General features: G+C 33.1%; 1 protein-coding gene and 1 long non-coding RNA gene across 2 annotated transcripts; one reads left to right on the forward strand and one right to left on the reverse strand.

Moving 5' to 3' along the window:
- The first annotated feature begins 2,488 nt into the window (after positions 1–2,488).
- Positions 2,489–3,369, forward strand: LOC123665940. The gene is made up of 2 exons (XR_006745129.1): positions 2,489–2,670; positions 2,960–3,369. It is a non-coding gene; the product is annotated as an uncharacterized LOC123665940 (long non-coding RNA).
- Positions 3,370–9,662: 6,293 nt separating this feature from the next.
- Positions 9,663–14,376, reverse strand: LOC123666070 (zinc finger protein 397-like). The gene is made up of 2 exons (XM_045600278.1): positions 13,945–14,376; positions 9,663–10,203 (listed from the first exon to the last, which is right to left on the reverse strand). Exons 1-2 carry the CDS (start codon positions 14,178–14,180, stop codon positions 9,663–9,665), a joined length of 777 nt encoding a protein of 258 aa, XP_045456234.1. The 5' UTR covers positions 14,181–14,376.
- Between the last annotated feature and the right edge of the window lie 366 nt (positions 14,377–14,742).

Raw genomic sequence — 14,742 nt, forward strand, 5'->3', positions numbered from 1 at the left:
GAGAATTACGTCTATACAAAAATCAAAAAAGTAATGTTAATAACATGTTTTGCAGCCAGTCCTAAGCCTGGATAAAGTATGAAGGGAAGTTAATTTGATTATACTATCCATCAATATTAACGTACGTAACGGCATTCATTACTTCATAACCATAATACAAACAAAAGTAATACAACGTAGTAACTGATGCTGTACACAAAAATAACTAGTTACGAAAAATAAGCAGTTTCGAAACTAGTTACGCGTATCCACGAAACTACGTATAACCGATTACACATAAAAGACGTTACGACCCACGACTAAGACGCACGAACTCATAAGCAACGGACTACATCAAAGAGTATATGGACGACATGTAATTGTAATGCGTTATTTTATTTTAATTTTTTTATTGTGTTGTCATGGCTGTCATGCTATTTTACCACTGTCATACTCGAATTATTATTGTATTCATGAAATAATTAGGTTTAGTAAATAAATAAATAACACATTATTCTTTGTAATAAAACAAGGTTTCGGATTGATACAATATAAATCACGTAACGTGATGCAATATAATACGTGTAACGTATATTATTTATTTAAAGGCAAAAAGTTCAAAAAGTACTGAGGGAAGATTTATTACCATGTGGCAACATTCAACGGAACTATCGTTAGGTATTCATATTTCTACGACATGTCAAATCATTTTTACAATAATCAAATGTTTTTCATTAAAAATGATATTTTACCTAGACTTACATAGATCTTAAAAACATATTGAAAAAACGTAAGAAATTATTTTATTTAGATTTGTCATTAAGACATTTATAGACGCTTGGAAATTCTATCAACAACTTTTTCGCCATTGTTCTTTGGAATTGTGAAATCAAATAGTTAATTATTAAATCTACATTCAATCATTGACGAAACAGGCATATTAAGAGTCGGAGGTCGATTAAAAAACAGCTGCTTAAATTTTGAAATAAAACATCCAACAATAATTCCGAAAAACAGCCGCCTGGCAACGTTACTCATTGATGAAGCTCATCTGAACACATTCCATGGTGGCCCGCGCCTGACTATAGAAAGACTTAGAGAACAGTACTGGAGCCCAGGAGCCGTTAACACAGTAAAAAGCAACTTAGGAATTGCGTAACTTGCCGAAAACAAGATTCGAGAAGATTAAACCAAATCATGGGTGACCTTCCAGAAGCAAGACTCAATCCTGTGCCTGCTTTTTACCACACAGTGGTAGATTTTACAGGTTTTCTGGATGTCAAGTTTAATAAGGGTCGTGGGGCGAAGACAACAAAAGGTTACGTGGCCGTCTTCGTGTGTATAGCGACTAAAGCAGTGCACTTGGAGATGGTATCAGATTTGTCGAGTTAAGCATTTTTAGCAGCACTGCGAAGGTGACTGCTCGCCGTGGAGCCCCTGCACATATCTACAGCGACAACGCAACTAACTTTCATGGAGCAAACAACATTTTACAACAAAGATTATCAACGAATGTTACAAAAATTTAATGACAGTTTTCTAAAGGAAGTAACAGAGATGAATAATCCTTGGCATTTTACAGCACCATCCTGACCTAGCTCCGGAGGACTGTGGGAAACAGCCGTACGAAGCCTTAAACATCACCTTAGACGTGTGATCGGAGAACAAAAGCTCACGTTCGAAGAGTATGCTACCATCTTGACGCAGTTAGAAGCCTGCCTCAACTCTAGACCTCTCTGTGCTCTCACGGACATCGACGACCTTGAAATACTAACACCAGCACACTTTTAGTTTGGAAGAGCAGGTGGAAATATCATTGAAAGTGCTGAAGACGCTCGCACGAGATGGCATTTAACAGCAAAATTATTTCAAGATAATTGGAAGAAGAGGAAAATTGAATATCTTAGCCAATTAACAACCCGAGGAAAGTGGTTGCGGATCTCGTAATTATACACGAAGATAATTTGCCAGCCGGCAAGTGGGCAATGGGCAGAGTCACCGAAACGCACCCCGGCCAAGACGGCTATGTTCGAGACGTCACCTTGAAAACAAAAAACAGATATATTAAAAGGCCTGTTGTGAAATTGGCGCGTTTACCAATTAACTCAAAAGAACAAAATTATACACCATACTCATCGTCAGTAAAAGTAAAACAAGGGTCCATTATAAAACCCAAAAAAATTCTAGAAAACAACATTTATAGCGACAATAATCTATTTTCTATCATTATTTACTAAAACATACATCAAAGGTGTTTTACAGAATTAAATGAAAAACAAGTTTTATACTTCGACCCCATAACGAACATGCAGTTAATTCGGGACAGTTGGACTTTAGTATAATTACGACATGTCTCCATACTGGGAAGGAAATAAGGTCCTTGAAAAGATGAATAATTATTTAATAAAGTCATTTGCCGCTATGAATTCAAACAATAAGTGTAACATGATAATACGCAATTAAATCACCAGTACACTGAGTTACAATAAACTTTTAACAAGTCAGCATTTTGCCGGCCACGTAATAGGATACTTAGCGAATACGTTGTTCGGAGTATTGGTCGAGCATTTCGCGGAACAGTATACCAGAGATATACAACAAATACGTGAAAACGAAGAATATTTAAACATCTTGTGGAAAAATCAAACCTCGATTATAGAATCAGAATATAATTTACTCAATCGAACAGAGGTAGGGCACAGCAGGAATTTCCTGCTCAAAATATGGAGCAGCCCGACTGGGGTAGTACCTCGACCTTACAGAAGATCACAGCAAAATAATACTGTTTTCATGCAGTATTGTGTTCCTGTTGGTGAGTAAGGTGACCAGAGCTCCTGGGGGGATTGGGGATTGGGTCGGCAACGCGCTTGCGATGCTTCTGGTGTTGCAGGCGTCTATAAGCTACGGTAATCGCTTACCATCAGGTGAGCCGTACGCTTGTTTGCCGACCTAGTGACATAAAAAAAAAAAAAAAAAAGAGGATATGTTTAGTAAACAACACAAAACCATTAATAAACATTTAAACAGTGTAGAAAAGGCTATTCAAACTATGCAAAGCGAAACCAATGAAATTTCACTCTCGGAAGATCTTACATTGATCGTCTTGACTGCTCAACAAATGTTAAAAACCTTAACAGATATTCAACGAACACTCCTGGACACAGTGACGGATATATCAAGGTCACTTCAACGTGCATTTGTTGACATTCAAACAACTACAGGCCGAACTCCTTACTATCTCTGGGTTATTAATAGCTGACGTCACACTCCCTATTCCTAATCTTCAAGCAAATGTGAGAGAAATTAATAAATGACTACGAGTTAAAGCAAGAATGACTAAAGACTTATTCATATTTGAAATAAAAATTCCATTAATAATTGTCCCACTTATGACTTGTACCAAATTATTCCTCTTCCACGACGAAATGGTAATTATATTAGAAAAATAATCCCCACGTCTGATCGAATTGCGATAAGCCTTCATAAAGACTCCTACATTCCTTTATCTAAAGAAGATTATCAAAATTGCATGGTGAAAGTTAGTTCAACATTAATTTGTAACTTACAGAGCCCTATTTACAAAATAAAAAATGATCGAGATTTTTGTGTCAAAGACGAGGAAAATCCGAAAATTTGTAAGACGAGAATAGTCGCGTGCCAAAACGAGTGGCACACCTTAACGAAATTAAATACCTACATTTATATATATATAAATATATACCTTTGTTGTGGTTCGAGTCAAGCCTGTACGATATGTCGCGATCAAATTTCATCACAAACATTACAAATTTCCAGCATAAATGTAATAGATGACGACTGTGTAATAAAAACCGATAACTTCACCGTATTTGCTCACAAAAGTCAGAAAAGCATTTTAAATATCAAAGATTACCTTAATTTTAATATTATTGTGCCAATTAATAACATCATCAACATCATCATACATAACTCTACCGAAAGTGATAAAGACATAAAAAATGAGCAGCTAAAAAATGAGATAGAACGAAAGCTCCAACTGCTTAACGAAGCCGATGTCCCTTCGGCTTCATCGAGTGGAACTTATTATCCCACGATATCCACCATTACACTCTACTGTATTGTACGATTGCGGGAGCAGCTTTAACAGGCGCGTTCGTACTGTATCAGAGGAGACGGCGCAGTCGACGGGAGCCGGCGGCGACCGCCGAGCCTGCAGCGGCGGTCACGCACACCGAGGCGCCGGCGCCGCCGCCAGCCCGCTCCACCAGCATGAGTGAACTACAGTGTCAGTGTAGTGAATCCGAATTAAAGTTTTTAAAACCAGTTTCGGTTCCGCGAAAATTAATGTTTAGTGAACAAACAGACTAACAGTGTATAATTATATATATATATATATATATATATATATATATATATATATATATATATATATTTACCTATTTTATTATACTTTATTTTAATATTCATCAACAAAACAATGTTCTAACAACAATCATTACATTAAAACAAGAATTGTATCAAACATTTGTCGCATACTAACCCTCATCCAACATTGTACAATATTTTAAATTTGTAAGTTTTTTTGTGTTATTTTCCCGCCCGAGGATATGTTCGGTCAATTACCGAGCATTTACGTGATGCTTAGCAAAACAACATCGCACATGCATGGCACCGTACTAAATAAATTAGGCCAACGCCTGCATGTTGCTTCAGTGCATATTTCACCGTGTCTATAATCGGATGCGCTCATTAACATTCATTAACATTAATAACATTTAATCTAATAAACATCTTGAACCTATAGTTCTTTCTAATTTTAACATTTAAACATAAAACATTTCGCTCAGGCTCAGGCACCCTACAACAAGTTTAAAATTTATTTGTTTGTACTCCCGTCTTTACAAAGTTCTGGGAACACGATGGCTGCAAAGAATTCTGAGGATGGGACCATACTTCACAAGGGAACATCGGCATCTGCTTTGAACGCTGAAAGCTCTCGTATAATAATTCCAAACAACTTCACTCCAATTAACGCTGGACGATTCAACTTATGGACGGTGCAACATCTTTAAGTATAAAAAGAGATGTATTTTTTACAGACTGTACAGTGGGGAGTGTTTTGAAAAACTCTTCGATATGGAACCATTGTCACATCTTTATAATCGCATGCTTCGCCACAGGACTAGATATATCCACACAGACTGAATCTTCTCGCTCATTTTTGTCGCGTACGTACAAACTGTGGAATGACCTTCCTCCTGAGGTTTTTTTATGGGAAATATTTCTCACTCACTCACGCCTCTCCTAAATTTGCAGATAATTTATAATTTCAACAAAAATGGGTCATTCAATAAATTTTGGCTCGAATATGTTTGATTCAAACATGACCTATACAAAATTTTATACATTTTAAACTTTATTTGAAAAGTCGACATTGATAAATCCAACATTCGTTACATCACTAGTATGTATGTATAAATACGTAAGACGGAAGGAGTGTATAATAGTAGATCAAAGCAAACAAAAACTAATGTTAATATGCAAATCGATTTGGAAATATTCCAAATAAAATGTAGCGGTAAGTATATTTGAGAGTAAGCTTCTTTAAGTCTTCTAACTGAGAGAATATTTTCTTCTATTTATTTATTTACACTTTCGCACACCTATACAAGGTTTTAACAGTATTACATATAATATATAGAAATAGAATTTGCATCAGTTGCAACAGGCGGCCTTATCGCTAATACAGTGATATCTTCCAGGCAACCTTTGGGCAGAGGACTAAATAAGGAGTGTGGGATGGGGCGCAAAAATGTTATGTAACATACACATGAACATATTATACTCATATACGTACATATACACCATATACATATACACATACATACACAAATACATATCCATAAAAAACTTGATAAATTTTAAATGAAAGACAAAACATTATAGCACAAAGTACTGATATAAAAAATTGCTTGACATACGTTAAGACGATAAATAAATTTCTTTTGTGAATTTTTTAAATGTTTCTAATGTTTGAGCATTCTTAATAGACAGTGGTAATTAGTTCCGAAGACGAAAAGCTTCCACAGTAAAAGATTCAGAATAAAAGGATGTAGAATGTGGAGGTATCTTCAATATCAGACTTACTTTCGATCGGAGAGGCCGTTCGTGAGAATCACAGAGAAACTAAAGAATACAATAATACAAAGAATATTTGACTTTTTCAGACTTTTGCGTCTTATGCAGTTATGAAGACTTAAAAAAAGTAATATTTCAACCAGGAAGCTTTATAACATACATACACTTTTCATTTTTCACAAAAAAAATCTAGAAATTTTGCCTGATACACATATACCCTATTTGGACCGACGAACAATCTCAATATTCAATATCAGAAATAAAATACAAGTTTGCAATTAAATAAAAAGATTTTATCCATCATTATATACATAGAAATTAAATCAGTGATGTAAAATTATATTATTAAAATAAATATTACTTATTTATTATTACACTTACAGATTAATTCAGCATATTTCATAAAATTGAATTATCGTAGGCGTAAATATAACGCAATCGAAGTCTGAAACCACAAAATTTCGTCAAATTCGTCAAAATGTCTGCACCAAACCATCAACTTTCGACTACAATATTTTCTTTGGCCATAGGATTAACCTAACCCTAATTAGCTTAAATTTTTGTGGTTTCAGATAATTCAATTTTATGATATTAATTAGAAATTGTTTCTGATCATTTTGACTTTTCTGACTATTTTATTTCCTCTAATTAATCATTATGTTACAGTAAAGATAAATAATTTATTTGTCAGTGATGTCTTTAAAACCTTTACTTTATTAAGTTCTACTAATAAAAAAGGTGTGTGTGTACTTATGTACGCACGTAAGAAGTTATACTTCGTTAGCTAGCTAACTGCACGTTGCTAACTTCTTCTCCGTTGACTAGCTAACTCCTGGGTGTCGGTTTTTAGTGACGGTGTGCGCGCGCATTCATTGACTAGCTAACTTCACATTGCTAACTCCTTCTTCGTTGACAAGCTAACTCCATGGTGTCAGTTTTTAGTGACGGTGTGCATGCATCGTATAAATTTACTCTCATCATTTTTTTTCTAACGCGCCAAAAGAAGTATAACTTCTATAATCAAAAAAAGTGTATCAGCTACGACACGAATGGAGTTAACTCATTAAGAACGATTACCATCATATTTAAAATTAAAATGTCCTGTGAAATAAATAAATTAATTAAAACACTGAAACTCCCAAATTAAAGGGTATTTTGATGCTTGCTATTAGTATCGGTACAGTAAATGCTGGTATACTGTTATAACTATATCTTGTTACACGTTGTAAAGCTCTTACCGTTTCCGTTGTTACACACGATTTTTTTATTTTTTTTCATACCGAGCGCTTATATCATTTTTAAGGAGTGAACTCCAAAATATGATGTATTAGTTAAACCAGACCAAGTCCAGATTTTTATAGCCTACTACAGCTAGAATTAATATACCATTTTATTACATACTCCAATAATTATAAAGATTACTTTAGATTTAATACCGTCAAAGTCTCATTGTGACGTCATAAACACATTGTATTACTACATATATTAGTAGCATGGTGTAGAAGAAAGGAGAATCATCTCATATGGGAAAAAAATGGAAAGTGTCCAGATGTATGCTACGAATAAATGTTAAAAAACCTTCCACAATCGTGCTGGTGTAGACAAAGGGTATGGTATGAATGTGGCAATTATAGTTCAAAATTCGACTGAAATGGCGCTAAACAGATACTGTGAGATAAGTTTGAAAGTCAAACCAACAAACAATTTTGGAATTGTCTCAACATAAATTTAAAGTTTTTATTAAAAAAATAATAATAGATAAAGCTTTATTACGCGGTGCAGAATTACATAGTTGATAAAGATGTGTGGACTTAGTGACGCTGTATTTTATGCAACATGTTACTAATTTTGTACTAAAACACAGTTTATGTATTATTTTTCAAAAGAATAACTTCGGAGTTTCTTGCCGATTCTTCTCTGCAGAATCAACATTTCGAATCGGTGGTAGCTTTACTTCTACAAACATAATAATTTATTTTCCAAGTTTTAATTTGTAAAATGACGATTCGAAAGTGCTCTTGGAGCCTATTTGAATAAAGCTGATTTTGATTTTGATTGAATAAATTATTGTGAATTATAAAGAGCTTTTGCAAGTGAATATAAAGTAACAATTGTGATAAAAATAGTAAAAGCGAAAGTATTTCTACCCAGGTGTATCTACCTCTCCTTATTCTTTAATTTTTAGCACTTTATTTGAAAGCTAGCTGATACCCGCGACTTCGTTTGCGCAGGATTAGTTAGTACCTCTAGTATTGTAGCTATTATCTTCTCAATATCTATCGTTATACCAACATTCATCAAAATTGGTTCTGCGATATAAAAATCAATTTGTTACTACGAGATGTGCATTAGAAATATATTAGGAATTTTTATTGTATTTATGGTTCCACTGTTTTTCCGATAATGGCTTACTCTTAAAAGATAGATAAATGTTGTTGCGGACTTTTTTGTAGGTCTAATTAAGATAGGATCTATTTTCTATTATACATGATATACGTGTAAACTCTACAGTTTTTGTAGCGTACGCCAGAATAGCTTGCAGATGGCAGATTTTTTCTGAGTTACTTGACAATGATCGTTATATTATGGACAATTCACACTATATCTTTAAAAATTATAGCCTATATGTTATTATAATGTATAAAGCTATATTATAGTAAGCTTTCATTAAAATCCATTCGGTTGTTTTTGCGTGAAAGGGGAACAAACATCCATACATACAAACTTTCGCGTTTATAACATTAGTAGGATTACCCTCGTGATAGTGTCGTCTCCTATTTAATGACTGAACGGACACTTTCTGATTTACAAAGATGGTTCTCTTTTCTTCTACACTCCATTATTAGTAAGTTACTAAATCTGTCAAATGTAACCACTATGTCAAAGTCAAAGGTCAATTCTTTATAGTTGAATGAAAGCTCTCAATAAGCTGGAAACTTAAGAACTTTCATCAGATTAACCAATAACTTGACTTTGACTTGTTGACTAAACAGAAAAACTTTTTAATAAAATCCTGTAACCTCGATACCAACTATTCTACATATCACCAAATGACTCGGGGCTGCTACACCGGTTGTGGATAATTTATATTGCACATAAGCTACAAATAGACTTTAAAATCAGGAGCTAGAATAGACCATTACCTATATTGTCACAATTAAGAAACTACAATTTTTTGAATCACAATGAAATTGCGAACAGAAATATCTCATAAATACAGTGGAATACGATGGTAAAAACATTAATATATCATAAACTTTTATCCGTTAGATAATGTCATTTGACAATCCATTACCGGCGAAACTGGCCCTAAACGTGCCGAAAAATGTGATCAAAATCTTATGCTAAGGGCCTATTTTCACCAGTTGTGTTCAAATTTTAAATTCATATTTACATATAGAAATATCTCATAAATAAATAGTTAAATAGCACAATCTAAAACTGGTGAAACAAACCCCAAAAAATACTAAATAAAACGTGCAGCAAATCTTATTGAGAAAAATCTCGCTACATAACACACTGTGAGCAAAATTTTTAACAAATGTAACATTATGCAAATTTATAAATCATACAGATATCGCAGTATAACTTTCTACTTTACTAATCTGCGGCATCCTTTTCCTCCTCGATTTATTCTTATTACAGGTATGCCTAATAAACAAATACGACCTTTTAAACGTAACATTGCAATTGTTGCAGTGGTGCTTCTTCAGTTTACCGTGTTTCTCATCGTAATGCTTTTTAAAATCCCTTTTCAGCATTTCGACCTCGCAAATATCGCAAATTATTGTCGTCATTTGATTCCCAGTTGGGTACAATGTAGTCAAATCTACCGATACTTTACCATCGTTCGGATTAACTTCTTCATTGATATCCACTTTCCTTATTAATACTAAATTTGGTCCAGCTTTCTTTATTTCCACTACGCTGTCTCCATTTAGTACATTTTCGTACCATACTTCGTTTATTGCTCTCTGGTCATACGATGTTACATCTGCTACTAAATTAAAATGGGCTCGTCTTATGTGGTACTTCAGTCCACTGCTGTTGTTGAATGATTTACCGCAGGCTTCACATGTGTTTGTTGGTGCTTGTTTCGTTTTTACACTGTAAATAATAAAATATACAACATAAATCTTAATGAATTATCGTTTTTGATTACATTCAGACAGACATCAAATGTGCACTTTTAGAAATAATTCAAAAACTTCTCATCAGATTTCGCTCAAATTCAAATGGGACGACATGATAAGCTCTAGCTTTTGTATGCACAAAGAATTAACAAAATCGACAGTTTTAGTAATTTAGTATTTATAGATAGAAGTTTATAGTAAGGGTTAAGCTACCAACAATTCGGAATGTAGATACAGTTGAGTAGAACGGACAAGAAACTAAACAAACACTATTTTAAAATCCCATCAATATGATAGATCAAAATAATAAATCATACAATCTACAGTAGGAACCTCTACAGAGGTCCTTCAATCATTGTAGACGTTTGTAGTAATCGTGAAAACAATCCAACGGTAATGGATTGCACCGGGTCAGTGAAAAACCTTTTTTTACGTAGTACTTTCACAGCTCTGTAATATTATTATTCTACTACAAACGAAAATATTTTCACTACAAACCTCTACAAAGGCCTTTCAATCATTATAGACGATTGTAGTAACCGTGAATCGCGTAAAACTTAAATGATTTGACCGAAACGCGTCAAAGTTAAGTTTTTCATACTTTCACGGCAGGTGATACCTACTATTATATAATATGTCACAATAATTCTACTACAAACGAAAAAATGTTTTCAACAATATAAATTGAAACGAATATATTTTTAATTGTAAATATTTAGGCTTTCAAATTGATTTTATAGAGTAAAAAAAATCATGACGATAATTGTTTAAATTCAAGATGTTTTAATTTTTTATTAATTTTTTTCTCATCATCATTATCATCATTTCAGCATGTTGCATTCCACTTCTAGACATAGGCCTCCACAAGATCGCGCCAATAATAGCGTGAACTCATGTGTGTTGCCCATAAAGTCACCACGCTGGACAGCCTGGTTGGTGACCGCAGGGCTGGCTTTGTCGCACCGAAGACGCTGCTGCCCGTCTTCGGCTTGTGTATTTCAAAGCCAGCAGTTGGATGGTTATCCCGCCAACGGTCGGCTTTATAAGTTCCAAGGTGGTAGTGAAACTGTGTTATCCCTTAGTCGCCCCTTACATTTTTCTAGCTTTATTATAAACAAAATGCACTACAATCATCTACTAACATTGCTCTATAAGAATCGAAGAGAATTTTTTTTTTTTTTGAGATTTGTGCCTCTGTGCCTAAGAACCGATATTCATATGAGGAACCCGGTATGAAAAAATATGAGGAGTAATATCTACTGAACGAATGACTTCGTTACGTTTATCGTAACGCTATGAATCAGATCCAATAAGGTTCCTGTTAATGGCGTAACGACTTTTTCTAATAACGCAATCTTAGATAGAGAGATGGCGTTATTTAATTCGTTTATTTACCATTTGTTACGGTATTAATCTTTTTTTTTTAGACTAGTAAGCCTTTTTTGTACCTATTTAGATAGTCGATCTGAAGGAGTAAATTAATATACTAAGTATTGTATACATTAAAAAGGTCTACAGAAAACTTCGCTATGGTATATGTCTTATAGATATCCCACAATAACATTTTTTTGTCATTTACTTTTTATGACAAATAATGGCCAATTTTCGAAGCAATTTTAACGAATACAGCATTAATCCTTATCTAATTAAATACCCTAAATACATTGTTGATTTAATATAGATCTATAAGGCTCTTTACAGCATATAATTTAAATGAATATTTTCGAAGATATTACAGATTTAAAAATTGCGGGACGTAGCGTTTGCGGCGGTTCCGGCCTGCCGGGGCGGCGGGAACGTGCCTATAAGTATAGTATAAAAAGTAAATAAGTAAAAATGTAGTGTATGAATTTAGATATTCCAAAGATAACAAGAAATTTTCATGGTTTAGGAAAAGAAGAATTGTTTTACTCTAAAGTTAATGCGTGCGAACCATGGGCAGTAATGAATAAATCAAAAGTACTGGATCGATTTTAATCATTTTTTCAGTGAATGACATATATTTCATATATTTTATGTCCATACGAAGCCGGAGCGGGCCGCTAGTAAAACTATAAGATACTCTCATTTCTCCAATATCTATATAGCATTAGTATTAATTGCAAGAAAGGACTCTTAAACATTCACAAAAAGAATGCAAAATAAATGCAATACATTTAGTAAAGCAGACAAGAACATTTAATGGCTACTTTCTCTAATAGTGCACCTAAAATATATAACAAACTATCCAGATGATCAACACAGATATAAATAGTGTTAATTTTTTTTTTCTTTGATGATTCATGAAACTATTTTGTCTAAACCTCTTTAATGGACAAAAATCCATAAGTGACATTTAGCAATAATTTTTATGTTTAAACAATTAATTGCATTAGAAATTATGAAACTAATATGTAATAGAATTTATCAAAACAGATTAGTAGATGTTGTTATTTAATAATAATAATAATAATATATTCTTTATTGTATACCAAAATATAAACAAAGAGTAGTAACTAATAAAAAAAAAGATGCACAAAGGCGATCTTATCGCTGAAGAGCGATTTCTTCCAGATAACCTTTGGGCAGGACATGATATAGTAGTGACGGATAGGAAGTGTACAATATTCTTAAGGATGAATAAAAATAGTGTATGATAGATTCATTAATGTATACAAATACACATATAAGTACAAATATCCATAAATAAATAATCAAAATAGTATTAATATATGTGTATAAATGTAAAATATATATTGATAATTTAAAATATGCATGTTAAAATTCTGAATATTATTATATGTTAAGGGACATATAATACTTCTTTAGACGTTGTTTGAAACAGGCTGGAGTAGAAGCACGTCTTATTGGAAGCGGAAGAGAATTCCAAAGGCGGACAGCTTTAGCAGTGAAGGAATTAGAATAGAAAGAGGATTTATGAGAAGGATCTTTTAGAAGTCAATTGGAATCAGATCTAAGAGATCCCTATGAAAACAAATCGGGAGCCACTTGCGTCTGTTTATTTTTAGTAATAAAATTTTAATTGTATAAATATAAAAATAGATAAAGGTATTTTATGTTAATAAGAGGAATTTGTATAGTATATCACTATATTGTATTTATTGTCTCTATACTAGAGAGACACATGACACATCTATGGAAATACAGTAATTAAACTTTTTTTTTTTTTAATTACAGGTTATTTGACTCCTAACTGCATCCCTTAAAATGGGAGATTCTCTAGGTTTTATAGATCATGTTACATGTGAAAAAAAGTTCCTAGCCCTTTTTAAAATTTTACTTTGTCTTAATATATGAACAACTCTAGCAACATACTTCTGCACAACCGTCCAATATTATTTATTATTAACCACCTTCAGATACCTATATTTTAAAAGACCGTAGTTAGGAGTCGAACACATTTTACATTAATTAAAAAATTACTATACTATTAATCTACATTTCACCTTTTAATAACAATATTATTCAACGGAGGGTGCATTAATTCTTTATCATTAATTTCACTTTCAACTGCAGAATTATCCTCTTTAGATAAAACCTCATTTGAAGTCATTGTCAGCACGCAATTAAATAAAAGTTAATATTTGAGCGCAATATCGTATCGTATACCTCGAATCCAATTGTTACGGAGTCAATAAAATCAAGGATGAATGTTACTAATTTTTTTTAAGATTAGACCTAAGTCTCACTATCTTAAATACTAGAATAGACAAACCTTTTATCGTTGTGTATGTAATACGCATGTGTAACTAAATTCCCACGATTTTTAAACACTAAACTACACCACCTGCACGTTCTATTACTAAGGCACGTAATAACATGTTGCTGTATCACTTCTTTCTTGAGAAACTTTCTTTCACAATAATGACAAAGATAATAATTATTCAGGCTACTGGTCCGTTTGAAATTTACTTTATTTTCTTCAGAGTTGGTACTTTTGACGTAGGCCATTGTTTACGATGCTTTCGAGACCATTGCATATTTTTCCATGACAGAAACTTAAATATTTTTACATCATGTTAGATTTTGGTATGTAACTTTTGAAAATTTTTGCGATACTACCTATATTTTGTTTTTTAAAATAACTAACAAACATCTTTTACGATATATTGTTGACATTTTTTTTGTGACACGACACTTCACGACAGTAAAATTTGACGTTTACAAGAATAATCTATATAATATAGATCACGTTCCACATAAACACTGGTACTTATACATTTTCATACTAACTTTATAAAACATTCATAAAAAAATATCTTTACGCAGTACTAAAAAAAGAATAAATAAATTTAAACATTATTTTCTAATATTTACGCGAATTTCACTCATTATAACTGAACAACTTTTACGGATGTTACTTACATACGGATGCGGATGTACATACTGGTAGTAATAACAAGTTAATATATTCCGGCAGCCGCGGCAGCCTTTTGTAAAAACATACGCCTTATGTCTTTCGCAGTCTTCGCCGAATTCCGACTTCCACGAATTCCACAGCCCGGGAGCCGCT

The sequence above is a fragment of the Melitaea cinxia genome, chromosome 25 (genome assembly GCF_905220565.1).
Source record: "Melitaea cinxia chromosome 25, ilMelCinx1.1, whole genome shotgun sequence".
NCBI lineage: Eukaryota > Metazoa > Arthropoda > Insecta > Lepidoptera > Nymphalidae > Melitaea > Melitaea cinxia.